Consider the following 15,846-nt stretch of genomic DNA (forward strand, 5'->3'; position numbering starts at 1 on the left):
TCTTTCTCTAGGTACTCACTGAGTCTATTGTACCACATTCGTCCGGATTGTTTCAGTCCATAAAGAGATTTTTCCAACTTAATACAATGTTGGTCTCGAGAACTCTCTTTGTTTTTCAATTCTATACCCTCTGGGACTTTCATATAAATGTCATTATCCAGTGGGCCATAAAGGTATGCTGTTACAACATCCATTAACCGCAAATTCAGACCCTCTCTCACGGCCAGACTTATCAAAAATCTGAAGGTCGTAGCATCCACCACAGGGGAGTATGTCTCCTCATAATCTATTCCAGGTCGCTGTGAGAATCCTTGTGCAACAAGCCGGGCTTTATACCTCACGACTTCTTCTTTCTCATTTCTCTTTCTCACAAAGATCCATTTGTATCCCACTGGTTTAATATCATGAGGTGTTCGGATTATTGAACCAAACACACCTCTATTTCTCAGTGATTCTAACTCCACGTTTATGGCTTCTTTCCACTTAAGTCAATCTGATCTTTGCATGCATGCATATATAGACGTGGGTTCTTAATCCTCATTATCCATAAGTTCAAGTGCTACTTCATAAGCAAATAAATCATCCATGTCGACATGTTTTTTATTCCACTGTTTCCCAGACAAGACATAATTCATTGAGATCTCATTATTATTTGTACCATCAGTACCATGAATCTTGGCGTCCCAAGAATCATTGTTTGGCACATCAGGGCCGGCCACTTTAGTGGCATCAGGTCTGGCCATGTCTAAAGCCGGGTTGGTCGGCCGCAGCCGTGTCTGGTGTCTTATGAACCTCGGTTGCACCTTTCTTTATTTTCCGAGGGTTCTTATCTTTGAAACCTATAGGTCTACCACGTTTCACACGCTGGCTAGACTCTGTAGCAACTTGATTGTGTCCCTCTTGAACATCAATTCTTATTGGTGCATTAGCAGCAGGTATGTATGACTTGGTCACACTTTTCGGGTCAGCAAAGGAATCTGGCAATTGATTAGCTAGCTTTTGTAAATGTATAATCTTTTGAACTTCAAGATTACACACTTCAGTTCGAGGATCTTGCCAAGAAATGGATGTTTGATTCCATGAAATTTCTTTTATCATTTTGCTGCTATCTCCCCCTAAGGTCGGATGTTCGGATTCATTAAAATGACAATCCGCATATCTGGCCTTAAACAAATCACCCGTAGTTGGCTCAAGATATTTTAAAATCGTGGGGGAATCAAATCCGACATATATCCCCATCCTCCTTTGAGGTCCCATCTTTGTTCTCTGTGGTGGAGCTATAGGAACATAAACGGCACAACTGAATGTCTTAAGATGGGATACGTCTGGCTCATGACCCGTAAGTAATTGTAATGGGGAATACTTATGTTCACTTGAGGCCGCGTGAAGGACCGCATGTCCCCACGCTGAGACCGGAAGCCTCGACCTCATGAGTAATGGTCGAGCTATGAGCTGTATGCGTTTTATAAATGACTTGGCCAAGCCGTTTTTTGTATGTACATGTGCCACGGATTGTTCCACACTTACCCCCATGGACATACAGTAGTCATTAAACGCTTGGGAAGTGAACTCACCAGCATTATCAAGACGTATAGTCTTTAATGGAAAATCTGGAAAGTGTGCTCGTAATCGAATTATCTGAGCAAGCAACCTGGCAAAGGCCAAGTTCCTGGTCGACAGGAGACAGACATGCGACCATCTAGTGGACGCATCTATGAGGACATGAAATATCGAAATATCCCACAAGGTGGGTGAATTGGTCCACAGATGTCTCTTTGAATTCTTTCCAGAAAGTTTATAGTCTCTTTAGTGACTTTAATTGGTGATGGCCTAGAAATGAGTTTCCCTTGGGAAGAAGCAACACAAGATATGTGCTTAGGGATGACTCGTTTCTCTTTAAGGGAATGGCCGTTCGAGTTCATAATCAGTTTACGCATCATGGACGACCCGAGATGACCCAGTCGGTTGTGCCACAAAATGAAGTTATCGATTGCCTCTTTATTAAAAATGGCATTAGCTTTGATCATATTGACTTTAGTGTGGTAAAGACCAGTAGATAGTGCGGGTATGCATTCTAAGACTTTCTTATTGCCATGGACGAGTTCAAAGATTTGAAGAAATTCTTTGTTTCCCTCGCCCTTGGTTTCAATATGAAATCCATTCATTCGAATGTCTTTAAAGCTTAATAGACTTCTCATAGAGTTGAGTGAATACAAGGCATCTGATATCTCAAGATGTGTACCCATAGGCAACATAATACTAGCCTGGCCGTGCCCCTATATGAGGCTGGCAATACCCGCAATGGTTGAGATGTTGGCGTTTTTAAGAGTTACATTTATGAAGTATCTCTTATCTTTAAGAATCGTGTGGCTTGAGCCACTGTCCACAACGAGTACATCCTTGTTCTTGTTCATCTCTAAAACAAGATTCAAAAGGATGCAACTTAGAGACTTCATATATATAAGGAAAGCTTTTATTTTATTATATAGGTCTTTAAAACAAGTTTAAATAAAATACAACATAGAATTTAAAAAAAAAACACCAAAACATAGAAATCAGATTATAATGTCGAAATCACTTCAGTCTTTAAGACAATCCGAAGTTTCATAATCTATAAGATCATCCTTGTCATGATCGAAGTCTTTTTCATTGTCTTGACAAAACCATATGGGCTTCAGGATTCTTCCCTTTCAAACTCTCTTGATAAAGCTCAACAAGATGCTTTGGAGTTCTACAAGTCTTAGCCTAATGATTGTCCATTCCACATCTATGGCACACTGATTTACTTGATTTGGTCGAGTGTTGATGCTTAAACGAAGATCCACGTCCACGACCATGGCCTCGTCCAAATGAGCCACGATCATGTCCATGATCTCGTCCATGATCTCGTCCATTCTGATTACCTCGTCCGCGGCCAGAGAAACCTCGGCCACGGCCACGTCCGTATCTACTTCCTCGACCACGGCCATAATAGCTGTTTCCTTGGACATGGTGGGACTCTTTATCGTCCTCGGTGTTGTGTGCTTCAGGTGGTGTTGCTGAGCCAACATGTCTCATCTCACTGTTTCTTATTAATAACTCATTATTCTGCTCAGCAAGCAAGAGACAAGAAATAAGATCAGCATAGGTCTTAAAACCTTTCTCTATGTATTGTTGTTGTAACAACACATTGCTTGTGTGGAAAGTGGAAAAGGTTTTCTCAAGCATATCCTGATCCGTAATACTTTCACCACACAGTTTCAACTTTGAAACGATCTTAAACATGGCCGAGTTGTACTCGTCTACGGACTTATAGTCTTGGATTCTTAGATCCCTCCAATCAGACCGAGCCTTTGGTAAGATCACTGTTCTCTGGTGATCATATCTTGATTTCAATTCGTTCCAAAGCTCTAGTGGATTCTCAATGGTTAGGTATTGATCCTTGAGACTCTCAGCTAGATGGTGACAAATGATCAAGATGGCTCTGTAATGATCTTTCTCATTTGAGTTTTTGTCCTCGGTGATACATTCACCGAGACCTTTGGATTTCAATATGATCTTGGTATCAAGCGCCCAATGAAGGTAATTGTCTCCAGAGACATTTAGGACAGCAAAATCCAAGTTATTGATTTTCGACATCTGAAATCATAGATAATATAGGTCTTTTAGAAATAGGGTTTTTTATTTTTTAAAAACATTCAAGTAAAGCCTAATGGCCAAAGTATATGCCTTACGGCCAAGTAGAAGCCACACGGCCAAGAAAGAGAAGCCACAAGGCCAAGATTCAATTTAGGGTTAATGCATATAGTTTTACATGTAATTGCAATCCTAAGATGGTTGGTTTCTATCAGTTCATGATTCAATCAAACAATCAAACAAACCAATCGGCCAAGTAATAGAACAAGCCACACGGCTATTTAGTTCAATTCAACATCATCCCTATAATTAGATCTAAGTTCAAATGCAATCAATCAGTAGTGATCAGGTTTGGATATGGATGCAACAAGGCCACACGGCCACGGATTATGATCTAGAACAATTTAACCTAGAATGTATTAAGGCCACACGGCCACAATCTAATTCGATTTCAAAGTGATAAAAACTAGATCATTAGGGTTTTAACCAAGTCAAGCAATTCAGATTCAGGTTTAAACAATCCTAATCAATATTTTCTAGGTGATCAAACAAACAATTAAATTTCAAATCAAAATTAAAACCGATTTTCCAATTTAGGGTTTTAGGGATTTCGAAACTTTGATCTTTGATCAAAGAGATTTGATTTTAGATTCAAAACCTTTAAGGTTATGATTTTAATTGATCAATGGATCAATCTCAATTTAGGGTTTAGGGGATCGGACTTATTCGAGCTCTGATTTACTCTTTTAGGGTTTGATCTATTATCCTAGGGTTTTATTTTAGAGATTAGTTTTTAGTGTTTTAATCTTTACAAACAATCCAAATTCAATTCTCATGTTCTTAGAATTAGGGTTACCTTTTGTTTGCAGATTGTAGAAACCGGACCACCAAGAGAACCTCGAACGGACGCGAGCTGGAACGAGCTGGAGTTGAAGTCACGCGAGTTGATCGATGTCGGGTCGCGAGCTGGCTGATCGGGGAATGCGAGCTGTAGCTGTCCGGGATGCAAGCTGAGAATGGATGGAGCTGAGGCTGTGTTCGTCTAGTATCAGAAACACCTTAGGGCTGAGGCTGATCGGATGAACACGAGCTGGAACGCTTGCAATAACAGATTAGGGTTCGTCGGGTTAGGGTTCAAGGTCGCCGGCTAGGTTTTAGGTTTAGGAGTTTTTCGATTAGGTTTTTAGGCTCAAGGTGTTTAGGGACTATCGTGTTGATAACGTGTTGTGAAACAATAGATTTAGAGCTGAATGTTTCTGTATTTCATTAATGAATAAGTGTTTCCTTTATATAGGGAATTACAAGATAAGTAAAAAGGAAAGTATCCAAAACCTAAATCAACTAGGATTAGGAAAGACTACTAATACATAATATGGAAAGATTACAAAGAATGGAAATCCTAATCATACAAGGAAAAGGAAACACATGAATGTGGCTGCCTCTCTCTCTCTCCTCAATAGGCCGACTCTCTCTCCTCTCTCTCTCTCCTGCGGATGGGCCGGTTTATGGACCGGGCCGGTTATTGACATCCATCAATTGATTTATAACAGTTGCAAATTTGTATAATATCGAAAAAGTAAATGAATTTTTGTTTAAAACTAGCTTATTTGAGATTTTGTATTACAATGTCATCTTTATATTTTATGTATATTTTGTATGAATTAGTGAAACATAAAATTTACTAGGTAGATTTTTGGATAATTTAATAGTATAGATTTATAAGGTTTATAATAGTTTTAACAACGTTTTCATATCTGATCCAGCCTGTATGTGAACCGGTAAATCTGGTGATTCGTATATATCCGGTCTGGAATTAGTTAAAATCTGATATATAAATAACTTAGAGAAAATTCTTTCAAAGCCCAAAAACCTACCACTAACATGCGATCCAATATTGGTTAACCTGATAAAATCCCACATAAAGCCTGATGATATTGTTAAAAAAATTGATTCAAACTTTTGACTCGAATTAATATTTTTTCAAACAGGAATCTTGTTTAACTTAGGTATTTCGATCATATTCATACTAATCTTCAATGTGTTTCGACAATAAATAGAACCTCTTTCCAGATTTTCAAATGAGGTTCTATATCATTTTTTAATATAATGAAACATATAAATTTTATCCATAATTATATATATTAACATTTTCTATATGATTTATGTTTAAATTTGTGTATAGAATTGATTTTTGTTATTTGAACTCTATTTTTAGAGATATCAGATAATTCTAACTTGAATATCTTTATTTAACCCGTTTGTTTAACTTGTTTTAGCTAATTGTCATCAATGTATTTTTATCAAATAAAAATACATTTATTTATTTATAAATATTCTGACTTACAATATTTCTATATTATAAATCAAAATTAATTATTTCACATTTAAATATTTTTAACAGTTTATATTTTAAAATTAAAATATATTGTAAGATATATGAATATGTGTATATTATAAATCAGAATTAATTATTTCAAATTTAAATATATTTAAATTTTTATATTTTAAAATATATGAATATGTGTGATGCAATTTTAGATTATAAGGTAATTATGTGTTGTCCAGAAAAGAAACTTATATAATCAATGACCTTTAAGGAACCAGTTCAACCGTATATATATAATTTTAGCCAACATAATTACTTAAGAAATGAATGTATGTGTAGCCAATATATGGGTATTCGAGACACTGAATATCCGGGATACCAAATATATGGGTGGTTACGGATCGAATCGAATCGGATAACTGATTATTCGAACGAAACGATCGGATCATGACTACCTCTAAGAACCCGGATATCCGCTTCGCTTCCACCTATCTACAACTGTTACTTTTGTTTCCAAGAACTGAGTGTGTGGAGTGATACTGATACACTTCTAATACTTGTTTGATTGCATGCACATCCATCGCCGCAAACTCATATACTGTATTTGTTATAGAAGAATATTCAATGGCCAAAGAAAGACAAAAGATGTGGTTAAATCTTTCAGGTATATTACTCTGAATTTATATACAATCACTCTATATAGTCTATCTTGCATCATTAATTGCCAAGGTTTTTAGTTCAAAAATATAAAATAAAAATTGCCAAGCTTTTGGAGCTAACAAAGGCTTGATTTATTTTGTTTCATGCAAGTCTGAAATGTCGGAAGAACTAGCGGACATTTGAGCGAGTATAATTTAAGAAGTTGAATAATATGCTTGTCAAACTAAATGTATAATCCAAAGACAAGGGCCAAGGGGAAGACGCAGTTACTTTTTTTCGTAAAAAGGTTAAAAATTTAAGGGGAAAAGACAAAAAACAAAATATGGATAAAAAAAGAGATTGAGTTAGAGATTCTTCAAATCCAAAACTGTTTCCTGATTGGCTAATCCCAGCATCTAACTCTATCAATATCCCATCTCTGATTCTCCCGTCTCTTCTCATCCACAAAACACTCGCTTTAAAACTCAAACTCCCTTAGATCAATTCTCCACCAAACCAGCAAAGAAGAAGAACGACACCACAGAGAGAAAACAAACGCTCAAAATCCTAGAGAGACTCAATGGCTTCAACATTCATGAGCTCAAGCAGTGTTCTGACCCCAACACCATTTCTTGGACAGACTAAAGGCTCCACCTTCAACCCTCTTCGTGATGCTGTCTCTCTCGGATCTCCCAAGTATACTATGGTTTGTTTCTTTTTGTCCTAAATCTCTTGTTTAAGTTTAAGAGTTTCATCTATGCTATTAAGTTGGTGTCTGATTTTCTTTTTCTTTTTAAACTTGACATGTGAAGGGGAATGATCTTTGGTACGGACCAGACAGAGTTAAGTACTTAGGACCGTTTTCCGTCCAAACCCCGTCTTACCTCACCGGAGAGTTTCCCGGAGACTATGGTTGGGACACCGCTGGTTTATCCGCAGACCCTGAAGCCTTTGCCAAGAACAGAGCTCTTGAGGTTAGACTCTTAACTCTCACTCACTCAATTGGGTAAACACTAATCACTAATCACCATGTTACAGGTGATCCATGGGAGATGGGCAATGTTGGGAGCATTAGGTTGCATAACCCCTGAAGTTCTTCAGAAATGGGTCCGTGTGGACTTCAAAGAGCCGGTCTGGTTCAAAGCCGGTTCACAAATCTTCTCTGAAGGCGGTTTGGACTATTTAGGCAACCCAAACCTAGTCCACGCCCAAAGCATTTTAGCCGTCCTTGGCTTCCAAGTTATCCTAATGGGATTAGTTGAAGGTTTCCGCATCAACGGTCTTGATGGTGTTGGTGAAGGCAATGACTTGTACCCGGGCGGGCAATACTTTGACCCGCTGGGTCTCGCGGATGATCCGGTTACTTTGGCCGAGCTTAAGGTGAAGGAAATCAAGAATGGAAGGTTGGCTATGTTCTCAATGTTTGGCTTCTTTGTTCAAGCCATCGTTACAGGAAAGGGTCCTTTAGAGAATCTCCTTGACCATCTTGATAACCCTGTTGCTAACAATGCTTGGGCTTTTGCAACAAAGTTTGTACCTGGTGCTTGATTTTTTTAAGTCTTAAAATGTAATCCTTTTGAAATGATATGAACATAACCTTTCTTGTTCCTCTGCAAATTACAACACTCTATTTGCTATGCACAGAAAAAAAGTTCCAAAACAAATACATGTCTCTCAGCTGAATCTACAATGATCTTGTGATTGTGTTTTACTAATACAACAAACCCTAAGCGAGTGGTGGAAAACCCCTTAGCCTCTTTTGCCCCACCATTTCCGGTGGCGACCTTTATCACTATGGAGTCTTGCTTTAGTCTCTCTTAATCTAGCTTTGTAATCTTTCTTCCATGTCTCAAATCTTAGCTTCAATCTCTTGAACTCATCCTCTGGATGTTGCTGCTGTTGCTGCCCGTTTGGAGTTGCCTGCGGTCCACCTTTCACCTCCATGATAGCTCTAGCATCTTCGTCGAAATTGAGTCTCCTTTGATCAAACTCTCTTGCGAGATGATTAACAGCGTTCAGACTTCCGTTGAGCTCTCTGATTCTGAGTTCTGGAGTGTTCCCGTTGCTGAACTTAGTTGTGGGAGTTCTCACTCCGGGAGTTCCAGTAGACATTGTGTCCTCCGAGTCATAGCCGAAAGGTGACATCGATGCGTCTTGTCTTCCTCCTGCTTGACCTGTATTGTTTTCTGTAGCTAGACTCTTTCGAGCAGCAGCAAGACTCATCTGAGAGAAAAAGGAAACACTTCTTAATCTTTATTTTATGTTTGTGTCTTGAATCAGTCAAGGATGAGGAACTAACCTGCAACGATGACATTTGTTTTTGCCAAGTGTCCTCCATCGACTTCATCTTTATTTCATACTCTGACCATCTCTCCTCAAATTGTCTCAACTGATCTCTCAATGCTGTGTTTTCTTCTTCCTTCTGCACTAAAGCTTCTTCAGATTTCAAAACCCGCTTCTGGAGATCAGACATAGCTGATTGTTGAACTTGGAACCGCTCCACCGGCAAATCCTACATCACAAACGAGAGAATGTTAAAAGTGTTTGATTCAGAAGTGTACAATCTTTCTTTTGATAGTAAGTACCTTGTCTTCTGAAATCCTCCTGCCAGCTTTCCTCTTTGATTTAGTCGTCACATCGACAAGTTCTTTCTGTCTTTGCATAATGTTGAATCTTTTCCGAGCCAACCATCCACGAACAGCTGCAAAAGAGACGAATGATGAGCATTAAGATCCATATTCCAAATATGACAACCAAAATCTCTAGTTAAGCAAATAAGATACCAGATTGCAAGTTTATGACTGCAGTCAACTCTCCTGCACCTGCTTCAGAAACAGACTCCGCATGGATCTTTGCTTCAACGTCAAACCTTCTTCGAGCATTTTGACCTCGTACATATGACTGAAGTACCAATGCTCCGTTTCTCATATTTTGGAAGTATTCACGAGACAAGTGACCACGGAGATGCTTTTGTAAGCCCACTATGCCGTAGAGAACTTTCTTTCTCCTATCTTCAAAGACACCAATCTGTAAAAAAAATTGAAGTTCAGGCGCATAAGAATTGTACAAGATCAGGAATTAGCCTCTATATCTCTGCGTAAAGAACTACTTACTTGCCCAGTTCGAAGGTACAGTTTTGTATAGCCAACTTGATACATTTCTGGATGAAGTTCGTACTGTTTCAGAACAGCGATTGATACGCTCAAAGGATCCTGAGAGACCTTTTTGTCTGACAACAGGAACCCATATCTTCCTGCAAACTCTTGATGTGTCAAACGTGTAGGATATCCAGATCTTGATATTCTAACAACCTCCAACACGCCACAACATCTAAGCTGTTGTAGGACAAGATCCTCTTCATAAACTCTGGGAAGCTGCTTCGAGTTTGGCTTTATGCATCTAATGAAGTGAGGGCTTGTGTTTTCCAACTTGTTCATCAACTTGAAAAGTTGACCCTGTAAAGAGATAAATAACCATATGAGGGGATGCAACGTGAGTTGAGAAAGATTGCAAAACTGCATCATTCAAGCCTTTTTACCTTGAACTTAGTCCCAACAGTTTGATTTGTGGAGTCTGATAACATAAGCGGCTTCTGAGATTTGCCACGCATTTTAGTAGAAAACAATTTCAGCAACTGGCAGTCGCATGATGATAAAAGATTGATAAGATCAGCAGGCAACGGATCCCTGTTCTTTTCCAAAAACCCATTTGTATCGTAGAGAACCTGCAAGCAAAAAAATATTCATTCAAAGAACAACCCCCATAAGTACAAGAAAAGCTGTACACAATCAGGATGTAGAGACTAGTTTTTGATCTAAGGGGATCAACTGACCTCTCCAGCATAATGATTAACTCTGAAGGCTCGACCTCTCTCTCCTTTGAAGCAAGAGTTGGTCTTCAAATGTTGCTTGAGCTTGTTTGCAAAGGTCAAATCAGTTGCTTTCGGAAAATTTGATTCCTCGTCTAGTAGGGTCAATAAACCAATGGGTTTCTGCACAGGCAAGACATATGCAAGAGATTACTTTTTAAAACATGCAGAAAACGTCCTTATAACATAGAGCAAACTAGTAATATATCTCTTTCCTTCTTGAAGCAAATAAAACAAAAGTGGACACTGATTACCTTTTCAATTAGATCTAAGCACTCTTGATTGTCTACAAATTCGACCTTGGTCCAATCAATTCCATCCTCTTCATATTCCTGAACAGAGAAGAACAATATTGAATGGAACAGTATAGCAGAAAGCACACACTATCATATCATTTAGACCAAAACAAATCACCTCTTGTTCAAGTTTAAATAAATGCCGGTTGAAGTGTTGCTGCAACCTTTCATTTGCATAGTTTATACAGAATTGTTCAAAGCTATTATTCTGCAATCATAGAGAAACAAATCATCGTCTCAGGAGTCAGGAGTTCAAAGAGAACGATAGTAATAAGAAATCTAAAACATGTATGGGTACTACTAACCTTAAATGATTCAAACCCATATATATCAAGGATGCTTATAGATCTCCCTGTGAGTGATTTACCGACTTCTAATGCAATGTTTATTTGCTCAACAAGCCAGTCGAAAAGGCTTGCATAAATAAATTTTGCTATTCCATCCCTCATGTTCGTTGCCTGCAGGTAAAAACAGTCCAGAAATTTATACAGTACCTTATGATCGATGTACATGTATATAAGAATCAAGCTTATGACTATTAGACGGTACCTGCCGCAACGTCAGTTTTTTTGAAATACGATCTGTACCAGCTTGAAGTTTACGGGTAGACAAAACCACCATAAGCTCTTCTGAGTTGCACCCCATTAACATAGCGGCATTGGTGACAGCTGTAAGAAATAGCAGCCAAGTGTCAAGAAAGCATCACCAAGTCACTGTTTTTGATGAATTAAGATAAAGAGATTCTACCTTCATCTGCGACCACCTCCACATGATTTTCGTTGTCAGTAACTCGGAAAGATACATTCCCTAGCCACAACACCGCCGCAAGCAATGCAAACACACGCTCCTGATGTTCTTTAGGGATTTGAACAATGTCAAAAGCTTCCTACAAAAGAAGAGAAAACCATAATAAAACTTTGGCATCTTAACAATGGAATCAGAAGCAAGCAGGGGAAAGAAAAACAGAAAGATTACAAGTAGCTTGCGAAATTTCTGAGCATCATCAACACGGTCGATGGTCAAGCAATCACTCTGGTTTAGGTAAGTATACTCACTTGCTGTTTTAAGCTTCAACCTCTCTACAAAAAAGAATCATTGTAACGATAGTTTAGCCACAAGACAAAGTAAGCAAATATTTGAAGTCTGTTTGTATTTCTACTTCAGCAAGGCATTTCTAAAGAAAGATAAACAGTGTTAAATTTCGGAGATTTCAGTTTGTGATGTTACCTTTGAGAACAGGCGAAGCACCTGCACAAAACTCATAAAATATGTGGTAGGATCTTTCGCCATTGCACAGCTGAACCACTCTTGACTGGTCAAAGGATACTACTGCCAGTTAGTGACCGATGGCTGAGTAGTGAAAGTCAGATGAAAAAAGATTCTCAATGGAAACAAAGTTACCTTCTCTAGCAGAACTGTGCGCATTAAACAAAGAGTAGTTATGCAAAACATGGAGAGAAAGACAAAAGAAACAAGTGAGCTCCCAATACAAACAATATGATAAACAATGTCTGTATGGTTAGAGTATACTCACAAGTTTCAAGTTTGGCTCCACATATCTTTCCCATTGCACTAAAATGAATTTCTATGAGTTTACCCTGCGCCAGTTAAGATCTAACGATCAACTTCTCAATTTACATGATAATAACTTGACCAAATAAGGAATGGAGAAAACTACAACTCACAAATCTGCTAGAGTTAGCATTTCTTGATGTTTTAGCATTTCCAAAAGCTTCGAGAATGCAAGTTGTCTTGAGAATTTCATACTCTACTCCACAGCTGCCTCCACCAAGAGCTGCCAAATACTGCATTGCAAATTTCGCAGTCTCAGTTTTCCCAGCTCCACTTTCTCCACTGCAGAACAATTTTGATGTAAATACCAGAAAAAAAAAACACCTCATGTATTCAAAATAATCCAGAAATATACAAAGCTACTCGTACCTTATAATAATAGACTGATTCTTCTCTTCTGCATGTAGAAAGGTTCAAAATGTAAGTGCCAGATTACCCAGTGGAAGACCGATTAGGATTACTGAAGTCATGTAAATACAAAAAAAAGCGTGATTATAAATGTGTCCCCTCACCGCTCATCATCTCATCATAAGCTGCACCTGCCACAGCATATACATGAGGAGCATCCACAGCCTTCTTCTGATAAGCTGAGATGAAATCATCTCCGTATATATCAACATTCTTGAACGGATTGACCGCAATCAACACTGGTCCTGCTTTGCTCTACGGTAAAAAAAAAACGCCAAGTTAGCTATGAAAAATCACAAGAAATCAAAAGAGTCAAAGAATTATTAGCAGTAGTAAACTCACATAAATAACGTCTTGCGAGTATCTGACACGAAGGTTAAAAAGAACAGAGGGTTCATTTAAATAGCTAAGCTGTATAAGGTTTTCAACACCTTCCAGAATATCTGGGTTTGCAGGAAAGAGATCTTCAGTAGACACTTCCACAACCTTTGGTAGCAACAAAGATCACAAGATTTGGATAGTCAGAAGGCAGAAACTTTTAAATTTCATATGGAAAGTGCAACAAGGTTACAAATAAACTTACATTTGCAGTGGACAACATAACAAGAGACGTATCAGCCGCAGTAGACTGTATCTTCCCCAGCTGCCACTGCCCATTTGCAACCCGGCACCAAACTCGAAGTTTCTGGAACAAAAAACAAAACAAAGTTCTAGATCTCATTTCTAAGGTAGAAAAGTAAACACAACTAGGACACCTCTAAGCAAGCTATCTACCAAGAGAAAACGTATTGGGCCTCTTCATCATATATGCTTCCACAAAACATTCTGAGAACAGGCTTTTGTTATGACAAAGTTCAAAACCTCACTGCTCAAGTTACACTAAAGACTCATTCCTGATCTCTCAGCCCTAACCTCTGACTCTGAGATGAACACACTAAATTTAAAAACAAAGGACAACCAAGAGACAGAAGAATCATGTATGTACCTACCTTCTTAATGAAATAGTCAACATTATCGTTCCACTCAGGTTTCTGCTCCTCCACGGGACTGACCTTAGCAGCAGCAGCCACCTTTACATCTTCCTCTTTCTCTGCAGCGTAAGGAGACTCTGAGCTAGGACCAGTCCTCCTCATCTTCTTGCTTCCGAAACTCTTCCTCTTAACTCTTAAATCCTTCTCTTTCCGCGGCTTCCCTTCCGGTTCAGGCTGCCTAGAAGAAGCAACACTCCCGTTCTGATTCTGATCTTCAGTGACGCTAGAAACACTAAAGTTGGCCGGAAGCGAGCGGCGAGAGGAAGGAAGACGAGCCCTGGAGTTAGGGCGAGAAGGAAGCGCCGGAGGGATATCTCGAGGCTGCTGTTGTTGGCACTCATCTTTCTGCCGGAGAGACTCGAGCATCTCCTCTAGCGAGCTTTTCGCTAGCGACGCCGATAACATCATTGCCCCCTCCCCAAAACACGAATCACTAAAAAGTTTAATCGACAAGCACTCCACGCAATCTACGCTTCATAAACCCTAAATTTCACAAACAGGTGCAGTGAACGAGGGACGTCGTTAACCTTCTTGGGAAACACAGCCTATTTAAAAAATAAACAATAATAATTTCAGCGCACAATCTCTCTCAAGTAAATTGCAAAATCTCGAGGGCTCCTCCATTTCTGTTAAGAGACATTTGGAATTAAAAAAAAAAAAAAAAAAACAGATTTTGACTAAACGGGAGATCAACAAAAACCTGGTCCCTTGCACGAACGATGAAGAGAAAATGATTTGAAAAGGGGAGAAAACGAATTCTTTCCTGACAAAATTGTAAACCCTAATATTCTCTCTTCTTCTCAGAAAATGATGATTGTTTTTTCTCTGCAACTTTTGCTTTTTCTATTGGAAAGAGCAATCAAATAAAATCCTCTCTTCTTCTTCGACCAACAAACAAATTTCAAATTTTTTGGTTGTTCAGACAAAAGATGGTCCAATTTGAATTATACTTTAATGACTTGATTAAATATTTATATATTCGTAAGAACGTTGGTCGCGAAAATAACGTTGCTGCTGTCATCTGCATCACACATAACGCTCTACCCCTCCCCCCCCCCCCCAAAGGTAAAAGAATGTACCCCCTGTTTTTTCAAAAAAAAATGGTATCCCCCCTCACACTGAAGTAAGTGAATCTTCAACAAATCAATCCTTATGGTAGTTAACTTAATACCAAATCTGTTAACATTCCGAGTTGTGATATATAGAAAAAATCAAGTGGATTGATTCGGCTACGTATGTCATCAAAATGCAATTACATTTTCTGTCACGCACTCTAGAATTAAACGTGATTGAGTTAAAATAGTGGAAGGATGGATTACCTATCGGAAAGTGATTCGCGATACTGTGTAAGTCATGGGGAAAGGTCTATGATAATTGCATGGTCAGTAAATAAAATTTTCGGACCTTGAAAAATTAACGCACCGCCCGTCAGATGGAATATGATCCACGGGCCGAATGAACGGGCGTGGGTGATCCATTAGTTGTAGGCGGTCGGAGCGTTACAAAATCATTAACTATGAGGCCTCCTCATCAAATAGATATCTAGAAAAAAATTTACTAATTAAGTTAATAAAATTAAAAGACTCATTTACAAAATAATATTGCTGCTGTCATCTGCATCGCACATAACGCCCTTGTGAATGTAACCCCCCCCCCGGGGTAAAAGAACGTACCCCCTGTTTTTCAAACAAAAAAAAATGGTAACCCCTTTCACACTGAAGTAACTGAATCTTCAACAAATAGGTAATACCAAATCTATGACATCCCGAGTTGTGATATATAAAAAAAATTAAGTGGATTGATTTGGCTACCTATGTCATTAAAGTGCGATTACATTTTCCGCCACGCATCCGTTTAGAACTCCAGAATTAAACGTGATTGAGCTAACGTAGTAGAAGGATGGATAACCTATCGGAAAGTGATTCGCGATAATGTGTGAGTCACGGGGAAAGGTCTATGATAATTGCAGGGTCAATAAATAAGACTTTCGGACCTTGAAAAATTAACGCACCGCCCGTCAGATAGAATGGGACCCACGGACCGAGCGAACGGACGTGGGTGACCCATTAGTTGTGGGTGGTCGGAGCGTTA

The 15,846-nt window shown here is 38.7% G+C and overlaps 2 protein-coding genes across 2 annotated transcripts; one reads left to right on the plus strand and one right to left on the minus strand.

Moving 5' to 3' along the window:
- Positions 1-7,027: 7,027 nt before the first annotated feature.
- LOC106434505 (chlorophyll a-b binding protein 3, chloroplastic) lies at positions 7,028-8,188 on the plus strand. The gene is made up of 3 exons (XM_013875376.3): positions 7,028-7,286; positions 7,393-7,554; positions 7,619-8,188. The coding sequence occupies exons 1-3, from the start codon at positions 7,161-7,163 to the stop codon at positions 8,126-8,128; spliced, it is 798 nt and encodes a 265-aa protein (XP_013730830.2). The 5' UTR covers positions 7,028-7,160; the 3' UTR covers positions 8,129-8,188.
- On the minus strand, positions 8,137-14,709 carry LOC106434504 (myosin-2). Its single transcript, XM_013875375.3, has 23 exons — positions 14,456-14,709; positions 13,714-14,300; positions 13,308-13,409; positions 13,067-13,210; positions 12,829-12,979; positions 12,686-12,713; positions 12,430-12,598; positions 12,279-12,342; positions 12,146-12,159; positions 11,972-12,056; positions 11,720-11,823; positions 11,492-11,630; positions 11,294-11,412; positions 11,050-11,202; positions 10,863-10,952; positions 10,703-10,780; positions 10,413-10,571; positions 10,119-10,304; positions 9,694-10,035; positions 9,364-9,607; positions 9,166-9,281; positions 8,880-9,092; positions 8,137-8,803 (listed from the first exon to the last, which is right to left on the minus strand). Exons 2-23 carry the CDS (start codon positions 14,161-14,163, stop codon positions 8,330-8,332), a joined length of 3,624 nt encoding a protein of 1,207 aa, XP_013730829.2. The 5' UTR covers positions 14,164-14,300; positions 14,456-14,709; the 3' UTR covers positions 8,137-8,329.
- Positions 14,710-15,846: the final 1,137 nt, after the last annotated feature.

The sequence above is a fragment of the Brassica napus genome, chromosome C9 (assembly GCF_020379485.1).
Source record: "Brassica napus cultivar Da-Ae chromosome C9, Da-Ae, whole genome shotgun sequence".
Taxonomy (NCBI): Eukaryota; Viridiplantae; Streptophyta; class Magnoliopsida; order Brassicales; family Brassicaceae; genus Brassica; species Brassica napus.